At 42.2% G+C, this 10,925-nt stretch overlaps 1 protein-coding gene across 1 annotated transcript in view; it reads left to right on the top strand.

Annotated features, from left to right (window-relative positions):
• Positions 1 to 1,234: 1,234 nt before the first annotated feature.
• The window catches only part of srlb (sarcalumenin b), a 57,517-nt gene continuing 47,826 nt past the window's right edge, over positions 1,235 to 10,925 (top strand). The window contains exon 1 of the mRNA XM_078558796.1: positions 1,235 to 1,305. Within this exon, the coding sequence (XP_078414922.1) occupies positions 1,248 to 1,305 (58 nt within the window). The 5' untranslated portion in view covers positions 1,235 to 1,247. The remainder of the gene's footprint in view (positions 1,306 to 10,925) is intronic.

Below are 10,925 nucleotides of genomic sequence, written 5' to 3'. Positions count from 1 at the left end.
CTCCCAATTGTACTTTCTCGCACTTTGTACCCCCAGCCTTTGGGGACAGTCCTGGCATGAGGGCGTATGACAATACACTGAGATGTTGCAAAATTTATTACAAGTCTTCTTTCCAACTTTTCCCCCCCTTCCTGACTCCTGCTGGCGATGGATGCTGGATGTTAATTCTTTCTTTATCTTTCAGCCTCAACAGCAATTGCTAATGGGCTCTTCCACTGTAGGAGGTGGTATCACACACAAATCCCATCCAATCCTCACTCTACAATACACACTTCCCAATGGTCACTGAGTGGCAATCCTGGCTGATTCCTTTTCCTGTCCTGTCCATGGTGCAGGGGTCATGAATTCTATCAATCGCTACCATGGCTATGGTTGGGTAACTCAGCACAGACCAGCAATCTAACCAGACACAATCCTCTTTATTACTCACCTCTACACTAAGGCACTATTTTTCCTACTGAGCCATCACAGTGCTTTGATAGTTTATTTAATTTAATTCTGGGTGTCTACATATAAACCCCAACACCTCCCACCACTCCAAACCTCTCAATTAGATTCTAGCCTGCAACTCACTCCTGGGTAACCTTTATCCCATATATAACCCACATTGAATCTTCGATAGCGATAGAAAGAGATATGGAGTTCGAGTGAGAGAAAAAAATTAGAAGCAGTGCAAGATATAGAGTGAGAAAAACACTAGATGCTGGAGAAAGACTGAGAAAGAAAGACAAAAGGAGAGAAAGAGAGGAGCTGACATTGACCCCAGTGTAGCAGAGAGCAATCAGATTTGGACTGTGCTTATCTTACAATGTATTAAAATATTTCATACAAGCAAAATTATATGGAAACTGTGATCCTGCACAAATGTGTTGCTCATTCTTCGGAAGTACCCTTGTTCGTTGTTTTAAAGGTATTTAAAATAACATCTCTTAAAATCAAAGACAGACCATGTTGCATGCTCAGATTGATGGAAGAATCATTTCTGAGTTCTAATAATTGAAGCTCAAGAATATATAGGGTGCTTTTAATATTGAACTTTCACAATCAAACCTTCCAGTGCTGCTTGTGCACAGTTCAAAGAACTTAAACAACAACTGATGTTGGTCAATGCTGTTCACAGATTTCACACTGGCAATTGTCATCATGGACGCTTGACCTTTGATTCCTCCTTTTAAGGTCACCCTCTGACCTCCGACCTTCTCCCCTATATATTACTGCTCGCTGACAGGTTGCTCCTGACAGTCAAAATGAAGGGACTGGTCTCATTCAGTATCTTTCTCTCTCTGCTTGTCTTTGTGATGGCAGGTAAGTCCCTCTTTTTAACTCGTTGGTAGATTGACAGCTTGCTTCTTTCATTTTTTTGCATTGTGGCTCAATGTCATAGCAGCCGCAAACTGGCAACTTAAAAATTTACTTCAATGAAGAGTCTGGATCCAGAGGGTAACCAGCAGAGTGAAGAGCAGCAGCTGGAAGTATTAGCCAGCAAGCAACTGGTTCCGATATAACACATCTAGGACGGGTGCTGAAATCTTTAAAGCTTAGCTTGATATTGCAGCCTGAGCTCGAGGGTTTGGGAATTAAAAGATTTTTTTGTGTCCAACCCCTTTGCTTAAACAAATGGTGCCAGGCTGCAAAAGCGTGACGAGAGAGCTTGTGAGATTAGAAAATGAATAGATTGAGTTGACTGTAATTCTTGAACATATCCAGTGGAACTTAAAAAGGGCAGTTTTTTCTACTATCCTGCAGTAAATATAGAAGTAATTTTTTTGTGAGGAGGGGAGGGGTTTGTTTGAGTTACCCTTGTGCGCCCTTGGGTTAATTTGATCTAGCAATTCTGCTGTTGCTCGTGTCCGAGTATTCTGGGTTACTGTAAAGGAACTAAGTATGGAAATGGTTTTGTAACGGGACACCAGCCCTAGTCCAGTGCCTTGCTCTGCCAACAGCAGTTGTTGGCTCCATGTGCTGTCACACAGATTTATCCCTTCTTCCTGACCATTTAAGGACATCTTTCATTTTTCAAAAGAATTGAAATGTTTTGAGCAACAGAATCCAGTGTGCCCCACTCGACAGGTTGAGATACAGCCATCTTCACCAGCCCAGGTGAGTGGGGGCTCTCTCCTTTTAGGAATTCCAGCTTTTAGTTATTCCCCCTTTTCCATCTCTATGAAAGTATCTTGGCAGTTGCTGGATTGGGTTTGGTGTTGGAATTCCCAAATCCCCAACACCTGCTTCATTCAATTGCCTGCTTCCACCAGATGACACCACAGACTGACTATCATGCAACATGTTCAGCTTGTAAGAAAGAAAAAAGAATTTGCATTTCTATAGCACTTTTCATGATCTCAGGACATTCCAAAACTGTTTACAGCCAATAAACTATTGGCTGTTCTAATGTAGGAAATACTGCAGCCAATTTGTACACAGCAAGCTCCCACAAACAGCAATATGATAATGAGCAGATAATCTGCTTTAGAGATGGGCAAATATTGACCAGGACTCTGGGGAGAACTCCTCTCTTCCAGTTCAAAATAGTGAGATGGGGTCTTTTATGTCCACCTGAGAGGGCAGACAGGGCCTTGGCTTAATGTCTCATCCGAAAGACAGCATCGCCAACAGTGCAGCATTCCCTCAGTACTGCTCCTCTGACAGGGCAGCACTCCTTCAGTACTGCCCCTTGAACAGTGCAGCGTTTCCTCAATATCACACCCCCCACCCCCCAAACAGGTCTGTGCTCCCTCAGTATGGACCCTCTGGGAGTGCTGTGTTCCTCAGTATTGACCCTCTGGCAATGTGGTGCTCCCTCAGTACTGACCCTCCAACAGTGCAGCACTCCATCAGTACTGATTCTCTGGACAGTGCGATGCTCCACCAGTACTGACCCTCTGATGTGCAGCACTCCCTCAGTACAGCACTGGAACTGTCAGCCTGGATTTTGTGCTCAGGTCTTTGATGTAAGATTGGTGGCTTGGATTACCATTTGTGCAGATAACCAACAGATTGGGAACCAAATGGTTGAGGTAAAGGCAACAAACGTTTCTAAATGAATCAGCAGAAAAAAACCTTTTGTCCTGAAAGTGTATTTGTTGCATTGTATTGTGAGGTTTTGAGGCCTGAGGTCTCCTTAGTGCCCAGTGTGCACAGAAGACCCTAGTGAGGTCCCAAGTGCTGTTGGTGCCTTCATGCCTTATGTGCTAGACTCATTAATTGGGGAAAATCCCAGTAATTCACCTGCAGCTGCAATTTAAAACAGACACTTCAAAGAGCCTATGAATAAAATGGCTGGCCAACATTGTTGGATGACCCTCTCTCCCATATAGCCCTATCATTGCTGGACATCATACACCTTAGTCTTACATCTATGAAATGAGCCTTTTCTTCTTGCAAGACAATTTTTAAACGACAAAGGATGCCACAGTTCTAGCGGCTGCCAGCTAGCCTTTTAAGAACTGGCAAGGTCAGCCTGGGGAATCAAGGGTATTGTTTATCTCCAACACATAACCTGTCTGGACACCATTATTTGTTAATTCCACTGATCATATATATTGAGGAAGGAATGAATCTGAAGCCAGTCTTTACCTTAAGACAGATTTAGTTCCAAGACTACAAAGTAGGGACACAAATTCTTCCAGTTCCCCACCCAGTGTGAACTGGTTTTTATACTCTTGCAATGAATCTTGCATCCTTCCCCAACTGGGGACAGCTGCTCTTAATTATCAACTTAAAGCATGTACTCTATTGCAGCACAATTTCAACATCAACATATTTGCTCCTTCCAAGTTGGCCACTGAATAATCAAATCCAAATTATCATAGGCAGAGCTTGCCATATAACTTCTCCCTGCTTCTGGAACTCTCACCTCAGATGGTGTCATTGTCTGGAATTCTGGGGAGCGATTTCATGATCTTGTTCTCCCAGTGAGGAGCCATGCTTGCTGGAAGCACAGGTCAAAGAATTGGGTTTGAATGTTGTGGTCTTATCCTTTCCTGAACTCAGTGAACATGGCTCCTTGATGGGAGCGTGAAATGTTGTGCATTAGCCTGAGGGGATATCTGCAACCTCCAGCAACCTTTGGCGGTCAAATTCATGAATCATCTGCCCTTGAGATAGCTGGGGTTTTGTTATGAATGGGTTGTGTGCCTTGCAGCCATTGGAAAGGCTTGAGGGACTGAATGGCCTACTCCTGCACCTATGTTTGATTGAACTGTACCAGGCAGCAGTCTGCAACCAGTGGGGAGGGGAAAATCAAAATGGAGCCAAGTTCAATCTCACAAGAAGGCCAACTGAATCCTAAAATCCTACAGTACAGAAGGAGGCTATTCAGCCCATTGCACTTGTGCCAGCTCTCTGAAGTTATCAGCTTGGTCACATTCCAGTGAAATTTTCCCACATACTCTTGAATTTTACTTTTCAAAGATTTATTTACTTCCCTATTAAAATTTATGATAGATTTGCTTCTCACAATTTCTGGTCGAGCATGAAATAACTCTCAATGTAAAGAAAACTCTCCACACCTCTCCATTTGTTCTTTTAATGAAGCTCCCAGTGAGTGACTAACTGACCAATGAAAATAGTTATTCCCAATTTACTTTATCAAATTCCTTTCGTAATTTTAAGCACTTCTCTCAAATCTCCTCTTGTCAAGAGCCCAGTTTCTCTGGTGTCTCCTAATAATCAAAACCTTTCATCTCTGGTATTATGTTAATGAATCTTTTCTGTGCACATTCCATGATTTTGACATTCCTCCAAAAGTAAGGCACCTAAAACCAAACGCAATAATTCTACTCATGGCCTAATCAATGATTTGTACAGCCTTAGCATAGTCTCTTTGGTTTGTTGCTCCATTTCCCTAATGATAAAATCAAGGATCCAATTGGCTTTTTTTTTAAAACCCATTTTATCAACTTGTCTTCCCATTTTTAAAAATCAGTGTGCCGCATGACATAAAACATATATTTATGACTATATTTGTTTTCAAGCAATGATTGGGGGGGGTGGTGGGGGGGGGTGGCAGGGAGGGAGAACTCACACTTAAACTAATATGGTTACCCTTTAAGGGTGAAAATACTGTATTCAAAACTTCACTTAAATTTCATGAACCAGAAATTTTGTTGACCTTTCCCCACCACATTTAAAGAAGCATGGTTTTACTATAATCGTCGTACATTGGTGTTACAAGGATACAAGTCACCTAAGTTTCATGTTCAATTATAGGCTGCATAGCATTCTTCAAACAGAAGCTTCTATTGTGCCAGTGTGACATTTGCTTTGTCCATTTGGCATACTGATCATTCTTAGGTATGTCTGAGTGAGATGTGTACTTTATCAAGGATAGTTATGTTCCATACGCCTATGCCCACTCAGAACTGGGCCAGAATGTCAAACTCATTCCACATGCACACATTTAAAGTCAGAAAACAGATTGGTCTAGGATGAATTTGAGACCAGGTGAGAAAGTTGAAAAGCCTGTGATAACTCTCTGCATTATTCAGTCCCTCTCCCACTTTTTATTATAATCCATCCAAAGTTACCAAGTCCACCATCTTGAACCGGAGACTGAGCTGATGATTTGTTGCCACCTCAGGCTTGACCTTTATCATTGGTAAATGGAAAGGACTGTGATGAAATATTTTTTGTTATATAGAATTTACAGCACAGAAGGGAGCCTTTGATTTGTAGCTAAACCTTGACTTAAGTAGTGGTTTAAGGAACTAGTTAATAGAAAGTAAAGCATCCAAATTTATTAATTCTATCATTACATCAAAACATTTTAGACTGCTTCACACAAAGAAATACTCTGAAATTCAATGATTGTTGATACAAAGAGAAACAACAAGCAGCTGAAATAATTCCTGTAACTAGGAAAGAGACCACAAAAACAGGTAGAACAAATACATTTAACAAGAAGGTGAAGATAAAATCAACTGTCAGCAAAAATGCTTTACTGAGACCAGATGTTAGTCAGATTCAGTCTTAAATGTTCCCTGATTTATATAAATTTTTTTCTTTGGGTTTGAAGTTATCACGGCCTGGTTCAGGGACGGACAGTCTGATTTTGAGTGGGCTTTCCAGAGATTTCCTAAAGTTAAATTGATTTAAAACTGAAATCCACTTTTGCCCACTGAGATCCATGTCTTGCTGATGTGCAGCCAGTAGGGGGAGGTCTGGGCTTAGTTTGCAAAATGCTCAAATGTCCAGACTGCGACCAGAATTAGGGAAGCTTGTTCACTGTTGCATGGGTCCCTCTTTTACTTGTTATCTGAATGTGCGCAATCTGAGCAAGTCCCCCTCATTGCCCATCTCTAGTTTCCCTTGAGGGGGCAGTTCTGGGTTTGCTCTTTGAACTGCTGCAGTCTGTGTGATGAAGGTACTATTAGATTGGAAATTCTACAATATTGACCCAAGACGATGAAGGAATGTGATATATTTCCAAGTCAGGATAGTGTATACCCTGGGGGGGGAATGGTACCCACATGACATTGCTGCTCTTACCCTTCTCAGTGGTTGAAGTTGCAGAGGAGGTGGTGTTGTTGAAGTGACTTGGGTGAGTTGCTGCAATGCATTCTGTAGATCCTATATCTGGCAGCTACAGTGTGCTGGTGATGGAGGGAGTGGATATTAAGTTAGGGGTAGAGGTGCCCATCAAGTGATCTGTTCTGTTCTGGACAGTGTTGAGCTTCTTGATCGTTTCTGTGGCTGTCCTCATCCAGTATTTTATCAACTTCCTGCCTGGTAAATATTGGAGAGTTGAGTGATCAAGAGATGGGCTATTTGTTTTGTTGACTTTTTGTGTTCACTGAGGGTTTGTACTGTGAATGGAATGCTAGGGAACTATAATAAAAACTGATCAAGTGTGACCACAGAAAGCACTTCTGTTGCTCCTTGTTTGCTTCTAATTTCTATTGCACATTGGCAATATGCCATCTCGGGACATCACTGAGAACAGCGTTGAAAACTGGAGCCTAGTCCATGCTGCAATGAATTAACACATTCCAATATCCCCAGATCATCACTTCATATTATATGTAACATAAGAATGGTTATGTCACTGCAGGGTCAAAGGTCAACTTCTTTTTATTGCCATTTTGTAATCTGATGTTACAGTCTGACAATAATTTGACACTAGTGAACCCGATTATTTACAGCTCAGGCCCTCAAGTTATAAATGGTTTATTAGAGATCTTGCCTTACTCTTATTAGTGCTGTGTAGAAATTGTTTTAAAACATTTAGGTGTGTGGGTCTGTACAATGCGTATATGCCTGTGTGTATATTATTACAGAATGAAGTTCAGTTGTGATGCCTCTAAGGTTGAATTCCTATGAAGATTTTCTTTGTAGGTTCACTCATGAAGAGTGACCTCTTGGGCAAGTACTGGAACAGCAAGAAACTGGAGGGACAAGAGAGGAGAGGGATGAGGAACTGAAGGGAAGTGTGAGACTGAGAGTGGTGAAGAACCAGAGGGTTGAGAGTAGAGGGGTAGGGAGAAGAGGTCAGGGACAAGAATTGAAGGGGTGAGGGACTAGAGGGACAAGATGCCTGAGGGATGAGTTACTGGACAGATGAGGTGATTGAAGGGCAAGACACTTGGGTAAAGTACTAGATGAGTCATGTATCCTGGAGATGAGGTAATTGAGGGTTGCGGTACAGAAGGGTGAGTTACACAAGTGATGAGATAGCCCAGGGGCAAATTTATGGATGGGCATCCCAATCCCAGAGACAAGTCAACGTTTTGAAGAGAAAGGATAGGAAGGAATCAGATTGATACAATGTAGAAGGAAGATGGTTATTTGTAAATGAAATGATATAATTGATAAAAACATTTCTAAAATCTGCTATGTGTTAATGAAGACTAACAATCTCCGGATATTTTGGTCAAGTGTCTTAGTCATTCAGGAGCTGGTGCTATAAGCAGCTGGTGTGAATCTCGATTTATATTTAATTACGTTCCTCAGAATTCTGAGTAACAGGTGGATGTGCTTGATTAGCTGTGTCCAATATTGAAGATTTTTTTATATGCATAGAAAGCATACCACAGAAACAGGCCATTAAGCCCCACTGGTTCATGTCAGTGTTTGTGCTGCACATGGGCCTCCTTCTAACCTAGTTCATCTAACTTTACCAACATACCCTGCCAGTCCCTTCTCCCTTTTCTAGCTTCCTTGTAAAATGCTAATGCCCTCAACTAAACCATGTGGTAATGCATTCCACATCCTCACCACTCTATGGGCAAAGCAGTTTCTGCTGAAATCCTTATTGGTTTATTATCTTATATTTATGATCTCTAGTTTTGGACCCCTCCCCACAAATGGAAACTTCTTCTCCATATTGATACCATCAAACCCCTTAGCCTTCTATTTACTAGAGAAAAGAACCCCAAACTGTTCAGTCTTCCCCCAACACTTGCAACCCTCAGTCCTGGTTACATCCTTGTAAATATGTTTTGCAACTTTATCAGTGCCTCTATATCCTTTTTGTAATATACAGACTGGACTGTTCAGAGTCTTCTAAATGTCATCCAACTAGACCAGAACTGTGCACAATGTATTTGGGTCCTTGGTTTTTTGGTGTGTAGTTACAAAAAAATTAGGAAACAGCTCGCAGCGTGAGGAGCTTGAATAAGCACAACAACCTAGATCAGTAAAGGAATGACCACAAGACGATATTCAGTTACAATGAACACAGCACTCAAAACCTTGGTTTTAAGGACATCAGTTCACTAGTCACTCAGCTTCTGTGTGTTGGACAGATCCCGATTTGAGCTTCTTACTGTGTATAGTATGATGGTGGTGTAGTGGTAATGTCACTGGATGAATAATTCAGAGAACCAGGCTAATGCTCTGGAGACATAAGATCAAATCCCACCATAGCAATAGGTGGAATTTAAATTCAATTAATAAAATCTGCAATTAAAAGCTAGAAATGGTGACCATGAAACTGACATCAATTGGCATTAAAAAATAATCTGGTTCATATGGAAGGCAATCTACTGTCCTTACCTGATCTAGTGTTATTGAACCTGCAGGGGCTGGAGAAACATATGTTCAGTGGAGTGCTTTACTCACATTCAATGCATTCCTATTTGAGCTGCAGTTGCAAGCTATGGCCAGAAATGCTTGTTAAGTTATGCTTGCAATGATGTAGAGATGTCATTTGGAATATGAGGTGTCAGCTGTGGCTCAGTTCATAGCACCCTCGCCTTTGAATCAGAGGGTTGTGGGTTCATGTCCCACTCCCGGAAAACCAAGAACTGTGATTGTACTTGAAAGAGTTGCAATCTGTGACTGTTGATAACTCGAAAGAGTTTGAATATGTGCACACTGGATGCTAATTAAGAACTATGAAAGATTTGTAGGAGCTGATGGTTGAATGAGTTTTTTAATTTATTCGTTCACGGAATGTGGACTGCACTAGTTAGGCCAGCATTTATTGCCCACCCCTAATTGCCCTTGAGAAGGCGGTGGTGAGCCGCCTATTTGAACCACTGCAATCCATGTGGTGTAGGTACACCCTCAGTGCTGTTAGGAAGGGATTTTGACCCAGTGACAGTGAAGGAATAATGATATATCTTCAAGTCAGGATAGTGTGTGGTTTGGAGGGGAACTTCCAGGTAGTGCTGATCCCATGTATTTGCTGCCCTTGTCCTTCTAAGTGGTAGAAGTTCTGGGTTTGGAGGGTGCTGTTGAAGGAGCCTTGGTGAGTTGCTGCAATGCATCTTGTAGATGGTACACACTGCTGCTACTGTGCGTCGATGGTGAAGGGAGTGAACATTTAAGGTGGTGGATGGGGTGCCAATCAAGCAGAATGTTTTTCCTGGATGGTGTTGAGCTTCTTGGGTGTTGTTGGAACCACACTCATCCAGGTAAATGGAAATCATTCCATCTCACTCCTGACTTGATCCTTGCAGATGGTGGACAGATTCCAGGGAGTCAGGAGATGAATCAATTGCCACAGGATTCCTAGCCTCTGACCAGCTCTTGTAGCCACAGTATTTATATGGCTAGTCCAGTTCAGTTTCTGGTCAATGGTAACCCTATGTTGATAGTGGGGGATTCAGCAATGGTAATGCCATTGAATGTCCAGGGGAAACGGTTAAGATGCTCTCTTGTTGGAGAGTTAAAATCCAAAGGACAGGAGCGGGGCAGAGGGTAGTTGGGGGTCGGTATGACCAACCCTTTACCATTTCCAACTATTTTAAAGAATTTTTCCAACCTTTCCTTCCTGTTGCAGGAATCATGCTGATTCTTTGGCTGCCAATGACCCAATGGTACCTCAAGGAAATGGCTATTCTTATAATGAGCCTAAACATTGAAACTGGGATTTCCATTCCAGGAGCCCTTGTGAGCACTCCTGACATATAGAAAGTTACTTCACAGGAAGAGGCCATTTGGCCTGTCTGACGTGTGCTGGCACTTTGCTAGAGCGAATCCAAAACTACTGTCCTGGTCTCTCCCCATTGTCCTTTATCATCCTCTGTTTCAAATATTTATTGAATTTTCTCTTCAGAATCTTCCTGGAAAGCAAAGGTAACCCCTGACACTATTTTTTCTACTGCAAACTATCTTATTAAACCTCTCTTTCTCCCCTGTCCCCTCCACCCTCACCTCCAACAAAAAGTGCAAGGAACACATGGACCATCCGATCAACTGTCCCTGCCGCATTCCTCCCTTCCACTGGCCCTGGCCACACTTCCTATAATGCTCCCCTCTCACCTAACCCTGAACTATCCTATCTCCCCTCGTGTCCTCTCTGAACTCATCTTGTCCAGAAGACTCACCTCTCACTCCCTTGATCCCATTCCCACTAAACACTCAACTTCCCGTCCTGGTGCCCATTAGCTGATATTGTAAATGGTTCTCTCTTTTCAGGTGTTGACCCTCTCTCCTTTAAATCTGCTGTCAACACCCCATTCCTCAGAAAACCTACCATT

Source organism: Cetorhinus maximus, chromosome 15 (genome assembly GCF_964194155.1).
Source record: "Cetorhinus maximus chromosome 15, sCetMax3.hap1.1, whole genome shotgun sequence".
In the NCBI taxonomy this organism is placed as follows: Eukaryota; Metazoa; Chordata; class Chondrichthyes; order Lamniformes; family Cetorhinidae; genus Cetorhinus; species Cetorhinus maximus.
Note: the sequence above shows the minus strand (reverse complement) of the source record. Positions and strands in the feature narration are given on the sequence as shown.